The following is a 15,516-nucleotide window of genomic DNA, read 5'->3' as shown; positions in this document are numbered from 1 at the left end:
GAAAGAATAAAATAGTTCATTTTTCTTTATTCCAGCTTTTTCAAAACATATCAAGAGTGCATTTTCAGGTAGTTCACAAATACATTGGTTTCTATGCTTTATATTGTGCAAATACATTGTTCTATGGCTCAGCATTATTTTCCAGGGTTTTGGAGTTAAATACAATAAAACACTGTCCATTTTGCCAACATGCGTTTGAACTTTTGTATTTAAAAAAGAAAAAAAAAAAGGAATTCACACATGGATAAAATAAATTATATATAATTATAAGCTACTATTGATAACAAAGTAAAAGTACACTTTTTTATCCTGTTTAACCCACATCAAAGCACCCATGGTGCCCATATGGGCAACCGACTTGGGTACCAGTTTTTTAATGGGTTAAATGTTGGCCTGGATGCCCTGCAGGCTCATTTATGGGACATAACTGGGTAGCCCACTTGAAATACAACACACTATAGGCAGCCCACTTAGGCTCTACCAAGTGCCTAAGTACCAACCCACCCAGAGCCCCTGCCCAATTTGAAGCCATGTCACCATAAGGGCACAACTACTTTGAGCTGAGCTTCACAGTATTCTTACTTAAGGACAATGACTGGACAAAGTGTCTGAATATGAGTGAGCATAACTACAGTACGGTGATGCACCTGTGGTGTTATTAGGAGAACTCTATCTAATCAACAATGTGTTGTTAACCTATTGTTGTTGTATGGCATTTCTACTGTGAAAAAATGTGGGATTCAAATTTAACTGAAATTTTCTTATCCATGAAATGCAAGTTCCTTCAGAATTGATGGATGAGATGTTTGTTTGCAGTCTGTCTGCACTCAGGCTCCTCACACAGTAGAAATGTCTAAAGCTTGTCATTCAGTCGTGTCTTTACACTGGTGTTTCTTCTTGTTCACACAAAAAACCATTAGCATGCTGAGACTGGCTATGGTTTCTCCAGAAAGATTGCTTCAACTTGTCCAGTTCTGGCATTACAGGAAGGCGCATATCCAAATGCATCAGCAAATTCCCCAGCCATTCTTCTAATTTTGCAAATGTGGGACTACGGTCAGAGAAAATGACATGAGAGGGAGATGATCTAGGTAATTATGTTTATGTTCTGTTTTTCAGTGGAACATAAAAGGAAACTTACCGTTTTTCAATTTCTGTGTCACAGCAAAGAGCTGCAAGTGGAAAAAAGGAGGGTGGGCATTCGGTGGGATAGTAACGCTCTAGAAATTCTTTCACGCCTAATCCAAACTCCATAGTGCGAGGTAGATAGTCTGGATCAGCATATACTCTTCCAATGATCTGCAAAGGAAAGAATGTCAGTCTACAGTCTGTTCCATTGCTGCCTGAATGAAAAGCGTGCATCTCCAAAATATCTTTTTTAAATTTTAAAGGAAGTTAAGGGAAGATATTCCATTATCATGTCACATTGGACACTTTCTATTGGTCTATTCATCATGAAATATTCAGAAAACATAATGGAGACACAAGATTTTGTGCAGACTTCATATTTATGTTCTTTTAAATAGACAGTGTCCTAATGGTATTATTCACCTCACAGAGAATGATTCCAAAAGAGAAGATGTCAACCCGTTCATCATAGCTCACTCCTTGGAAATGATACAGAAGCAGAGAAAACATCAGGTCTGGGTAGAAAATATTCTGCAGTGAACTGAAGTTTATTTTTGTGGATCAAAGCATATACAGTCTATGGATGAAAGTAGCTCACCTCGCATCATCTCTGGTGCCATCCAATATGGATTCCCAACTACTGTATACCTTTTCCTCCTCTGTGACTTTTTCTGGGTGGATACTTGCTCAGGAGTAGAATTCCGTCTTTTGGGTTTATCTTCCATCACGAGACGAGCCAGGCCAAAGTCAGCCACCACTACGGTCTGATTCTGTAAAGTTGGAGCAAGACTATGAGCTTATACAACTCAAATGACAATGTAATTGAAAATATCTAATTTAATTAACTAGTATTAATTGGCCATTTGCATTAGGAAATATTAGCCCATATTTATCGTTTTATTTTAGTTTTACCAAATATAGTCTTTTTTTTTTTTTTTAAAGAAACACTCTGTAAGATTTGGTATTTTTACTCCTGGGTTCCCCCTACAATTGCTGTATGTAATTCACTTTAACAGCGCTGTCCTGAAATCAAGGACAAGGGGGAGAATGGGGGATGTTTCACACATTTCTCCTAAAGTTACACAGTGCAATTTCTACAGTGCTGAGCCCAGAGTAGCAATGACAGAGGCTCAGTTCCCCCAATTACAGACCAATGGAACCTCAATATTATTTTGAAGTTGTAATTGTATGGTAAAAATACTATGTAGTGTTCCTTTACATTAATTATATTTATCCCTTATTATTTAACAGATTGATTAGGTACTGTGCTTTTACAACTAATATAGGTAAATAATAGATTTTGTTACTTCAATACTTCTTTGTATTGTAGCCCTATATGGAAAAGCTTAAATAGCTTCTGGGATAATTCTTTCTTTTTTACAGGATCTCCTGTGTTTTATTTCTGTCTAATTCAACAATTTTTCATTCATTCATTATCTGTAACCGCTTATCCAGTTCAGGGTCGTGGTGGGTCCAGAGCCTACCTGGAATAATTGGGCGCAAGGCGGGAATACACCCTGGAGGGGGCGCCAGTCCTTCACAGGGCAACACAGACACACACATTCACTCACACCTACGGACACTTTTGAGTCGCCAATCCACCTACCAACATGTGTTTTTGGACTGTGGGAGGAAACCGGAGCACCCAGAGGAAACACACGCGGACACCGGGAGAACACACCAACTCCTCACAGACAGTCACCCGGAGCGGGCATCGAACCCACAACCTCCAGGCCCCTGGAGCTGTGTGACTGCGACACTACCTGCTGCACCACGTGCCACCCAAATCAACAATCTTCCCCTTTGTAAAATACAGACCAAATAACCTATTTTTTTTCACAAAATTCAATATTTATCTGATCTTTTTTGTACAGTCTGGAACCAAATCTCAGTAATTTTCCCTTTATTAATGAAAATAACTAGAGCATTCCCACACTCACTGACTCCATTTCTTTGATAGAGTCAGAGAGTATAGAGAACCCACATCCAGCTGACACTGCACATAGGACCTCAGTGAAGGACTCCCAAGTCTATCTTGTGTTTGGATGCCCTTTCACTGGATGAGAGCAGACAGGAGGCAGACGATGAAACCCTGGTCTGTACCCACATGAAACCACTGTATGCCAAAAAACTGGCAGAAAAAGTGTTGTCACTGACCAATAAAAAGCAGCCAGAGTGACATAGTGCTCAGGAAACTCATTCTAATGCAGACTGGATAGAGGATTTTCATCAATGAACACATAAAATGTTTTATTACAAATGTCCTTGTGATATACTCAAAAGTCCAACAGTCAAAAATGCTTAAACACTTCTTATAATTTCAGCATGCCTGAGTAGGCAAAGTGGTAAATTGTGGAAATAGGTAGATATATGTAAATAACTTTTTTTGTTTTGTTTTAAAGGCTGTTTTTTTTGGAAAATAGTCTGATATATTTGAAAGGCTATTAATATATTTTTTAAGTTAAAACTCAAAACATGTTTGATTAACCAGATCAATCAATAATTTGGGTCCAATTAACATTTAGATTGACAACTTTAATAAGCATGTTAGTATGTACTATAAGCATGAAATGTACTGACCTCCTTGACAAGGCAGTTATGTGAGTTCAGATCCCGATGAATAATATTCATGGAATGCAGGTAGGCCTAAAAAGAAGCAGATGTTGTTAGATTGTTGTTAGATGTTGTTACTGGTAACATTTTAAACATTGTGTAACTTTTTGTCTTTCATTTTTCCCGTTAGATCTACAGTTAAACCTTATTGTCTTCACTTCATACAGCTTATTGCTGACGTTAGGAAATAAATGGAGGGTCAAAAACCAGGATGTGACAGCAAGCTGCAGTATTTCACTGGATATTGCTTACCATTCCTGAAGAGATGTCTTTTGCATAGCTCACTCTAAGGTTCCAGGCATAATTGCTTTCCTATTGCACATAATATTATGATTAATTTTAGCCCCAATTTGCAGGACGTTTTTATATAATAATAAAAGCTTTTTATATTGCTAAAAATAAGTTTAACAAAAAAGAAAAAGAAGAAGAAACAGGCAAAGGAAAATAATTTAAACCATTTTCTCGATGGTTTCCCTCAGCGTGCCTCCTGGTACGTATTCAGAGATGAGGTTCAGTCGTTTATCTTTGAACAAAATACCAATGAACTTTAGAACGTTGGGGTGATCCAAGCAGCGCATTACTTTTACCTGGAAAGAGATTGAATAAGAGTTTGAATAGGAGTTGGACATAAACCAACTAATCCTTGTGTCAGCTTTATTCTATTTAGGTTCTGTTTGATTGAATATTGTTTCCACTGAAGCAACAGGAATAGAGGCTTAAAGGGAACATTCTGGAAAATTAAATAATTTAGTCATTATATGACCAAATAATAGTCATTTCTAAGCATGAAATGCTTTTTTCTAGAAAAAAAAGTGACAAACACTGTTCAAAATTGCAGTGATTTGAACCAGACATCTCAGTTTACTGCTAAGCTAATGCCTGGATCATACTACACTATTTTTTTCATGACGTTCTCTATGTCAAATTAGTGCTATAAATTCGTGCCATGTCTTGATCCGAAGACTGGCAACACTACACCTTTGACATAAACCAATCATCGTTTGCGGTCTTACGTGAGTTCAGAGGTGGTCTGGGAGGCAGGTCAAGAAACTGTCAATCCCTCCCACTTTCTCTTTTCCATGTTTACATATGTGCGCCAAAGAGCACACTGTCCTCCTATTGGTCATTGTCAAGGATAATGTCATAGGTTATGACAGACTAGGCGATCCTGACTTTTTTCGTCAGGGTGTCATGTGACGTCCCAGACCGTTGGTGTGAAAAATGTGAAGCGTGAAAAATAAAATGTTATATTTGTGCTGTAGACATTGTGAGCCCAGGTCCATATCACTGGACGCAAGCCAGGAACACACCCTGGAGAGGGCGTCAGTCCATCACAGGGCAACACAACACACACACTCACACCTCTGGACAATTTAACATGGACATAACTAGACTTCTGGAGGAAATCAGAGCCCCTGGGGGGGGAAACCCACACAGATGTAGGGAGAATATACCAAACTCCTCACAGTCAGTCACCTGAGGTGGGCCTCTGGGCTCTAAAGTTGTGTGACAGCGACATAACTTGTCGCACTCCCATGTCTCCCTAATAAATAGTTTTAAACTAAAAATGATAAAATGGTTGTGGAATAATTTCCTACAATATAAACACAAATTAAATTTTTATCTTTACAACACTTATATAATGATCCTAAAATAAATAAAAACAAAAATATGAAGCATTATTTAATATAAACCATTTAAATAAACATTTAATCAATTGTCTATATCACTATTTGTTTATATTTTAAAGCTACACTATTCAAGGTTGGAGAATTGGTGACATTTGTGGTGTTAATATATAACAGCAAAAAATGTGGGTTGTGCTGCGTTTCATTTTCCCGAGCAGATTTCTGTAATAATTGCAAATGCATTCATGCTTTAAAAGATTACTCAATCAGAATTCAGTGAAGGAAATGTCTTTTATATATTCTTATTTTCTCAAATCATCTAATGAAAAAACAAAATTAAACAAACAGAAAAAATAGGGTTTAAACTTGCTTCTAAAATAAAAACTTGGGACTTATTTTCCAATCAAGCATGCTCTGAGACTGATCCGAGTTTTTATCTTATGAATTATAAGCCTTGAAGACATTTTTTTTGGAGAATTAATTGATAGGTAGCCCACCTCTTTGAGGAATGTCTGCTGAGTCTCCTCATCAAAACGTAGAAGTTCCTTAATCACCATGACTTCACCGGTTTCACGATGGGTCACCTGACAACCAGACATAGACACTGCATTAAATGTACTGGACTGAAGGTTTCATTTCATCTTACTCTTCTCTATGAAAGTGTCAATACTTCCGCTAAGAGTCACTGGTTCCCTTTTACCTTAACAGCTTGTCCAAAGAAGCCTTTTCCAAGAACATCTCCATATGTGAGATCAGAAGGACGGAAGATGCGCTGTGTCTTGTCAACAGAGTCGATACGTAAAGACTCTGAGCGATTTATGTCTCTTCTGTGAGAAAGCAGTGGCAAGTGGCTGTGTATGCATGTTGTTTTGTCAATGCTGCAGCTGCGCCTGTAGAGAAATGCATTTGTTTAAAGATCAAATAATGAACATTAGTGAATAAAGCAATATTATATATGCATGGGATATGCACAGATCAGCCAAAGCCTTAAAATAATCTTCGCTCATTTTATCAACTCCACTTAAAATACACTGAACGATAGCCAGATTAGGAACATCTACCTTGTGTATACACACACTATACATTATATCAACTCCACTGACCATACAGGAGCACTTTATAATTCTACAACTGCAGACTGTAGTCCACCTGTTACTCTGCATACTTTCTTATCCCCATTTCACTCTGCACCTCAATGGTCAGGACCCACAGGCTTCCACAGAGCAGAGATTAGGGTGGTGGGTCATTCACAGTGCTGCAGTGACACTGACAGGGTGGTAGTGTGTGTCACACTGGTATGAGTAGAGCAGACACAGCAGTGCTTCTAGAGTTTTTAAACCTGTCAGTGTCACTGCTGGAGGAAGAATAGTTCATCAACCAAAAACTGGACTGATGATGGAGGACTAGAGGATGAACATCATGAGATGTGCAGCAACAGAGGAGTTCTCTGACTTTTCATCTACAAGGTGGACACAATGAGCTAGGTATATCTAAAAAAGTGGAGAGTGAGTGGACACAGCAGCCTTGCTGTATCGAATTTACTTGTAACAGCAAAACACACATTAAAACACCACCAGTGTCACGGCAGCACTAAGAATGATCCACCACCAAAATCATATCTGCTCCGTGGTGGTCCTGTGGGGGTCTTGACCATTGAACAGGGTAAAAGCCGAAGAAGAAAGTATGCGAGAAACAAATGGACTACAGTCTGTAATTGTAGAACTACAAAGTATGGTCAGTGACAGGTCAATGAGTGTAGGTACAAGATAAATGATCCTAATGAGGCGATTGCTCAGTGTATATGCCTATTTTGTAGCTCTGCAATTACAGGCCGGAATTCATCTGTTGCTTTGCATAATTTGTTAGTCCCCTTTCATTTTCTACTTTAATGGTCAGGACCACCAATGAGCAGGTATTATTTAGTTGGTGGACAATTCTCAGTGCTGCAGTGACACTGTTGAGGTGGTGAAAGTTAGTGTGTATTGTGCTGGTACAAGTGGATAGAACACATTAGTGCTGCTGGAGTTTTAAACACCTCAATTGACCACATACTAACAGGCCACCACCACCACATCAGTGTCACTGCAGTGCAGACAGTGAGCCACCACTCAGATAATATCTGCTCTCTGTTTCTTCATACGAGTTACTGCGTCAGTTCTAATTATAAAGTTTGACTGAGTTAGTGTAGTGAATACTTCATACAGAATGTGTCTAGAGCGTTGTCGGGGGCTGTGACTCTGAGCAGAGAAGCTGTCTAATTTTCCTGGTCTGTCTGACTCTTCTTTCAGAGGTCCAAAAGGATCTTCTGGTCTATTGAGGCCATTAGGGTTGTGCTCTACAGTGAGTTTCAGGCAGCGCTCAATGTCATGGATCATCAGATCAATCTGGTAGAGAACAAAAATTAATTTTGGCATGTGTTCCATTTTTTACTGAGCAAATTTTCACTTTAAAATCTCACTTTACTTCATACATGTCATACCTCATTAGGTGGAATGTTCTGAACAGAAGTTCCATTGATCTCAAGAACAGAGTCTCCTACATGAATCAGGCCCTTGATATCTGGATTGATGTAGGAATCTAATCTGTAAAAAGGACGGATGGAAAAGGAGTCAAATCCAATGACAGTTGTAACAGCAGAGGTGGGTAATATGAAAATATTCATCAATATTGTGATGTATTATGTCATAATATGTTACAGAATGATTTGCTGAGCATAAATGATTTTTTCCAATGTTTCTTCATACTGTAAATCTGTTTTTATACTGACACGCATCACTGTTTGATGGTTTGAATGTGTTAATTATTCCTTATAATTTCATAGAATGGCAGTCCCAATACACAGGACCCACCCCATGGAGCATAAACTTATTTATTCAGGGACAACAAAGAAAAATACCTTCTTCATCTCATGAGAGTTGCTCTTCATAAAATAAAATATGTATTATATGTATTTAAATGTACTAGTGGTGTCCCAATACATTTCAGAAATATTCAATATTTTTCTATATGGGGGTTTTGATACGATCGAGCTGTGGATCAAATACTTTAAGATTTTCCTGTAATAGGAAAATAGGAAAGCTATGTTACTATGACAATGCCGGAAAAGTGTTTAGAGCTACTGGGGAAAAAAAGCCATGCTATTGTTTTGGTTAGCCTGTTGGACGATTAGCTGGATGTGAAATGGCTAGCGGAGATAGAGCAAGACTGTGCTGGAACTAGTGTTGCCAATCGTCCCATTAAATACGGAATCCTCCAGTTTTTGGATACTAAAAAGTGTTCCATTTTGAAAAACGGATTGCCAAATTTATATATATTTTTTTCTATGAATATTTCTTGTACCAGTCATCCTTTCCAAATATAGTGTTGTGTTTGTATTGGCTTCTATGACCTCTACATCAAAAAATAAATGGGAAATTAAAGTATGTTCTTTCTTTATGTTGTGTTGATAAATGTATCGTAGGGTGGAGCAAAAACAGCAATGTGTATTGTGTATCGTTGCACCCCTAAAATGTACAAATAATTAACAATCACAGTCATAAATACTGTATGCCTAAAAAGGATCATTATAAATGCTACTTTATTGTAATAAAAATGATTCAATAAATGTTTCATTAAAAAGGGAGCATAATTAATCCTAATAAGTTAGGCCTGGGTTTAGTGAGGTGGAATGTGTGAATGCATGTGCATACTGTATCAGAAAAATATAAACACAGATATAAATTTTTTCTGTATGGGCCACATCTAGTGGATAAAATGTAATAAACAGACTCACTGAGATACTGAGATAATGGTAATGTTTCCATTGACAGGGCATTGATCCACACTCAGAGAGAGACCTCTCCTGCTTTCTGATGAAGGAGGGAAAGACACCAAGGCCACCGTGTGAGTGGGGCTGGAACTTTCCCCGCCTGGACGCCCTGCCAGGGTACTCTGAGAGTAACAGTGCCCACTAATGTCCAGATTAAAAAAAAAAAAAGTCATAATATGGACACTAACATTATCAACACAAAAAAGTCTGTTTGACTGTTCCCCTCTTTTATGACCCTATTGTTTGAAAATTAAATGTTCAAAACTCGTTAGTTTGATCTAATCACATAATACACAGAGTGATAAACAGATTAAACAGATCATTCTGAAAATTAAATTTTAATACAATTAAACCACCCAGAAACCCTCCTGTTTAGAAAGTGGCGAATGAATCCCAAGACATGTAACAGTAAAGAAGAAATTACTGTTTAGTAAAAAAAAAAAAAAAAAAAAAAAAAAAAAGTGTATTATATACGTATGTCTTATTGCTCCTAAAAATATATAATTAAATCAACTAACCAGTATAATTTGGAGTGCTCCACTAAGATATACGAATCCCCATCTCCAATGAACATGCCACAGTTTTCACAGATGAAGCATTCAGAATGATACTTGTGCTCTCCAGCCACCTGCAGAGAGGAAGGAAGAGCATAAGAGTAAGCGGTGAAATACACTTTTTGTTTAGTAGAAATTACACTAAATTCTATGAAGGGCCAGAAAGAAAGGATGTGGGGGTCCAACATTTGGGAGAAGGAAGGATGTTGGTGACATCATCATTTCAGATAGTAGCAGGGGCTGTACAATGGAAGGAAGTGACTGAATGAGTGTAGGAGGAGCTGTGTGTAATCTGAGATTAGTTAAGGGATTGGGTATCAAGCGACAATGCTCTAATCCTCACAACAAGATTAGGAACATCAAGTGCCCCACCCAGCTAATTCTAACCCAATAAGAGTGGAACCGTGATCTCCCATCTCCGTCCTACATGATCCTGTGAGATCCTGTCACTATTGGGTTTCAGCAGCATGCCAAAATAAAAATAAATAGAGTATATCATCATTTTGCTAACAGAACCTTTACCTAAGCTGGTATTTGAAGTACAAAAATATAATTCATAATAATAATAAAGATGATACATAATTTAATGAATTTCTCATCATTGGCTACTCTTCAATTAATACTTAACTATTACTCTCAGCAATTGCCAGATCAACTGCATTTATATTTTTATTAAATAATGATGAGCAAAGGGCACGATGGCGCAGCAGGTAGTGTCACAGTCACACAGCTCCAGGGACCTGGAGGTTGTGGGTTCGAGTCCCGCTCCGGATGACTGTCTGTGAGGAGTTGGTGTGTTCTCCCCATGTCTGCGTGGGTTTCCTCCGGGTGCTCCGGTTTCCTCCCACAGTCCAAAAACACACGCTGGTAGCTGGATTGGTGACTCAAAAGTGTCCGTGAGTGTGTGTTGCCCTGTGAAGGACTGGTGCCCTCACCAAGGTGTATTCTCGCCTTGCACCCAATGATTCCAGGTAGGCTCTGGACCCACTGCGACAATGAACTGGATAAGCGGTTACAAAATGAATGAATGAATAATGAGTAGAATGAAGATGTGGCATAAAATGTACATGTCACCTAGTTTGGAAGCTTTAGAACACCACAGGAGAATAATCCCATTGATTTTTCTCCTTCCAAAATTAAGCATTGACTTCATATGGCCATGACGCTGACTACAGAATGATGGCATGACTTCAAACATGTAATATTCTTTGATTTTCCTTGTACTGCAGTAAAATTAATATTGTTTTTAACTATGTTCATTAGCAGTTCTCAAATTACATGGAGTGTTTACAGAAATTAGTTTTACCATAACTCCTAAACAGAGCAATTTTATACCACAATAATGTATAGCCATTTTCACATATGAACAGCAACATTTTCCAGAAAATTAGTGCCTATATTCACACGTGCAGAACATTATGCAGAATTTTACTAGGCTGCCAGATGGATAAAGTCCAGGTGAAGTCTGGAACAAATGTTACAGATGTTTGCATTCACACAAAAAGCTCCTCCGGGTAAAGAGTTAATGGGTATGTGTGAAAGGGAGTTGAATGACATGTTTTGAATTTATTAACAAACACATCCTGAACAATGTCAATTTGTAATTTGGTTCTTATTTTAAGAAGTATATTTTATCTAGAATCAAGAAATTATTCAGATCAAATCTAGAATCATTCCGGTATGCTAGGCTTTCTCTCTCTCCTCACAGCAGTAAAAAGCATTTTTGGAAAAGCATGAATTAAGATGAGGATATTGCTCTATTCCTACTCCATAGATGGGTAATATATGGGCATATTTTTGCTGTAGATAATTCAAACAGTGAATACAAACAAGAGTTTTTAAAAAACAGAGAGAACTGCAGTTCCCCACAATCGTAGACGTTCATTTTAAGCCTTTTGGTTTAACTAAGAAGGCCTACACTTTGGAAAACACACTGGTTTCAGATGTCTTTTTTACATATCACTGTGGTAAAGCATACAATACAGATATGTCTTCAATTGGTGAAACCTGAATGCTGCGCTCGCTTTAAACATCCATTCAGTCATTCGTTTTCTGTAAATACTTTTCTGCTGCTGAAGTTTTCAATGTTTAAACATAAAAAGACATATTCCCAGGGTAAAGGAAATATATGCCACCTAGTAGCTTTCAACCATAAAATCATTGTGAATAATTTCTCATATAAATTATACAATAGAGCACAAGGAAGCATTCAATAACCCTGTACAGTTTAATACTTTTTGTATTTACTGTGATTATACATAAAACTTTATACAAGCACCACAAGCAGGTATTAGTTTAAATATATATATAATTATCTTAGGTGCCTAAGACTTCTGCACAATGCTGTATAGTTGTGCCATAACTAATCGGTAAAATACCCTTACCATGATGACGCCAGTGGAGATGATTTCTGTGCAGCCGCGACACTGCTCTCCAAAACGAGTCCAGTAGTCTTTATTACAGAAGAACTGTCCATCCCTCTCATAGTACCAGTAAGAGAGCACACAGTTGCATTCACAGCACCTTGAGATGGTAAACAGAATAAAAATTAAGATCTAAGCCTTAGCTGTGTTTACACTTAATTACATAAAGTAACTGTCAGTCATTTCCAATCATTATTCTTAACATTGTTAAATGGACATTATTCTTACACCTAGTGACCTGGATGGGTCAGAAACAAAATCATTAATTAATTAATGTGAAATACTACTTGTAATTATATTATACTAACTTACTGAATTGTTTATTTACAGTGTTGGTGAAAGGAACCAGATGGTAAAATGTCTGCAGCAAATACAGGCTTCTTTTTTTGGAAGTTTAATTGTAATGTTTATATCTGTAAATCCCAAAGTATGTTATTATTTGTTTGTTCATTAGTTTCAAACACTCTCTGTATCTGTGTTACATTAATACTTTATAACATTATTTAAAATACATTTCAGACCAATGCTCTCAGAGGGCTTAAACATTTTGGTTCATGCCATCACCACTGTGAAACATTCCAATGCTGTTTTTCTATAATGGTGCATTTTGCATCAAGCCAAACTGACTGATATGACTTGTTATTAGTATTAACTTTATCTCCACTACCCCACCCACCCCCCTCGATGACGTTTCACAGTTAAACAATTAATATTGGGATGTGATCGTGATGAGGTTCATTAGAGGAAAAAATGCTGACAATAACAAAGGTATTTTTCTTAATTCTTCACATCTGAGCAGGTTGTATCCACATGTATTCCAAAGCTTTTACTCTTTTCTTCTGAACATTCTCTTCACCAAACAGACTCTCTCATACACATGTCAGACCTAAAAACACTACTTCTAAAGAAGGCCGATTTCAAACAGACCACATCCTTTACTCTAGTTCAAATGATATCATATGTCACCTCCCTTTTCTGCGCATCTAATCTCAACACGCCTCAGGATTTCCTGTTAATACAGATACCAAAAAAAGACAGAGAGAGAGAGAGAGAGAGAGAGACGCCCCATTTTAAGCTTAACATTCAGTGAGTATTTGTTGATAACTAACTCTGTGGTATGTTGTTGATGTTGCCTCACAGTAGGAGTGCTGGAAAAAATTAGATGGGAATCCAATGGCAAAATCAAACAAGAAACCCAACAACAGAAAAATAACTTGGCTGAAGCAGTGTTTGTCACCTGTTCATACTGTACAAACCTACATTCGTGGACATGAGGTGTTCAGAATGGACAGTAATAAAATTACAATAAAAGAAATGACTGGTCAAATAAATTAACGACAATAACACAAAATATATCTGACTAAATAGTGTAAAGTATTTAAGCAGCACATCTAAACCCCTCCTCCACTAAAGTATCCTTCCTGTTTTTTTGCATGTTTACAAGTTTACAAAAGTTCAAACAGAAAGTCTAAACTAGTCTGTTTCCTCTTTTTGGGGTAGAACATTGAACGACTGTTTATATACCAGCAGGGCTGGGTGAGAAAAAAAAAGTGTGGGTGAGTTGTGGTAAATGTAATTTTAACGAAAATGAAAGACATAACATATTAATAAACATATTTAGAATCCATGACCCCAAATAGCATAAAAATGTGCACTTCATTTATACAAAATGAGAGAACAGTTTGTAAATGGTGAAAATGGATTAAGAGATAGCAATAGTTTAAAATGTAGTGCAATATGAAAGTGGCAGCATTTAGTATTGACTAAGTGCCTGTATCTTAACAACAACTGAATAGTACCATAGAGCTTAAAGTACAGAATAGTAGTGAGTACGAGAGTGAGCAGTACTGTCACACAGTTAAGCCCAGACAGGACTAATCAACAAATCAACAGCTGATTTAGCTTACCTTGAGTTCGCTCTTCTCCTGCAACGCTGATCCTGTCGAGACATGTGAGTGGCTGAGTTAGAATGAGTCTGTTAGTCTCTGTTCGTTCGCTCTCTCTCTCTCTCTCTCTTACTCTCTCAGAGAGGAAATGTAGTAAGAGGGAGGGAAGGAAAGCCCAGCTGTACAGAAATCAATTCCAAATGTGTCCAGACTGTAGTAAACAGCATTAGGAATCTGCTTGTCCTCGGTTGCACATTGCAAAACAAGACTGTTAGGGAGTTGTTTTTGTTCTTCAGGATGTTCTTGCTCTTGCCTGCGGGAAGTAAACTGTGCACTCAGTGACCAGGCCCTCTGTCTAACGCCAACTTTAGTCTGCCCCTCTCTTTCAGACAGCTTTGGTCAGCATTACGTACCGACCAGAGAGGGGATAACGTTACACTACCACCAGATAACTACGCCATATATCCTTCAGAGGCCATAGGAGAAAGCAGAGAGGGACCAGCCCCTCAATCACCAAGAGCTCCCTCTCTCTCTGTTAAGGAGGAGGAATTTTGCAGGAATTCCACTCCAGCTGGAACAAGTTTAACTACCAGAGGTCCTTCAGCTCAGCCACATGACATGAAGCAACTCCAGTCAGCCGCCAAGCAGCGCAGGCCTTTGAACACTGAGCATGCAGCGCTTTAACAGAAGTTACCGCCCTCACCAACAATGCGGGACTGCCTGCAGTTTAGGGAACTGGAGCATATAAAAACGGGCTTTTTTGTTCCTTATCCCACTCTCCATCTCCCCTTCTCATCTACAAATTCTAAAGGTGTTTTGTTGCCTTTGAAGGAACACATCTCACACAATCTATGCTTTTTTTATCATTGTACGTGTACTTGTATAATTTGTTAAATATCTAACATAAAATAAAGGAATGCGCCCACCAAGATACAATTAAATGCTTTTGATCTAAACACTTGCCCTGATCCAGTAGTATCCAGTTACTCTTGTTCAGATCCAGGAAATGATTCACCTATTCCCCAATAATGAAAGGCTAAAGTGTTTTTTATACCTCTTTGAAATTAATATTACTTCAGATTTTTTTAACCCTGTCTCTGTATTTTGAACAAAGTTCATTTCTGGACAAGGGATTTTTAAAACAAATTAAACCAAACATTTGTGATTTGTTACTTCCCCTTGAGCTTTTAGCACACAATAGCTTAAACAACTGAGTTGTAACTGGCCAACATGATTGTGTTTTGTAAGTATAAATTAAAGTTGAGTTTGATGTCTTCAACATGGTCAAAATAAAATGGTATGGGACAATTGAAAACATAAGTTTATATAATACTGGAGTGACACCATTTTTAAATATTCCACTGTTAGCAGGTGAATGTAAATGGCATAAAAGCAGCATCCACCAAAGATGAAAAGATTGTCATGTCTCACCACTTTGTGAAGAACTTTGTGAGAGAAATACCAAACAGTCCAAAA

The 15,516-nt window shown here is 37.7% G+C and overlaps 1 protein-coding gene across 1 annotated transcript; it reads right to left on the bottom strand.

Annotated features, from left to right (window-relative positions):
- Positions 1–14,707, bottom strand: limk1b (LIM domain kinase 1b). The gene is made up of 15 exons (XM_066646003.1): positions 14,062–14,707; positions 12,116–12,254; positions 9,696–9,805; positions 9,142–9,318; positions 7,849–7,951; positions 7,572–7,753; positions 6,070–6,259; positions 5,867–5,953; positions 4,197–4,328; positions 3,994–4,053; positions 3,709–3,774; positions 1,727–1,898; positions 1,552–1,607; positions 1,142–1,299; positions 1–1,051 (listed from the first exon to the last, which is right to left on the bottom strand). The coding sequence occupies exons 1-15, from the start codon at positions 14,103–14,105 to the stop codon at positions 880–882; spliced, it is 1,848 nt and encodes a 615-aa protein (XP_066502100.1). The 5' UTR covers positions 14,106–14,707; the 3' UTR covers positions 1–879.
- Between the last annotated feature and the right edge of the window lie 809 nt (positions 14,708–15,516).

This window comes from Hoplias malabaricus, chromosome 15 (genome assembly GCF_029633855.1).
Source record: "Hoplias malabaricus isolate fHopMal1 chromosome 15, fHopMal1.hap1, whole genome shotgun sequence".
NCBI lineage: Eukaryota > Metazoa > Chordata > Actinopteri > Characiformes > Erythrinidae > Hoplias > Hoplias malabaricus.
Note: the sequence above shows the minus strand (reverse complement) of the source record. Positions and strands in the feature narration are given on the sequence as shown.

Excerpts from the sequence above, each read along its gene's own strand:
- limk1b (XM_066646003.1), bottom strand. The coding sequence starts at position 14,105 with ATGTCTCGACAGGATCAGCGTTGCAGGAGAAGAGCGAACTCAAG. Across the intron at positions 5,954-6,069 it reads TCTTTGGACAAGCTGTTAAG|GTGACCCATCGTGAAACCGG; the intron begins GTAAAAGGGAAC and ends TCTGGTTGTCAG. Across the intron at positions 3,775-3,993 it reads AAGACATCTCTTCAGGAATG|GCCTACCTGCATTCCATGAA; the intron begins GTAAGCAATATC and ends GCTTCTTTTTAG.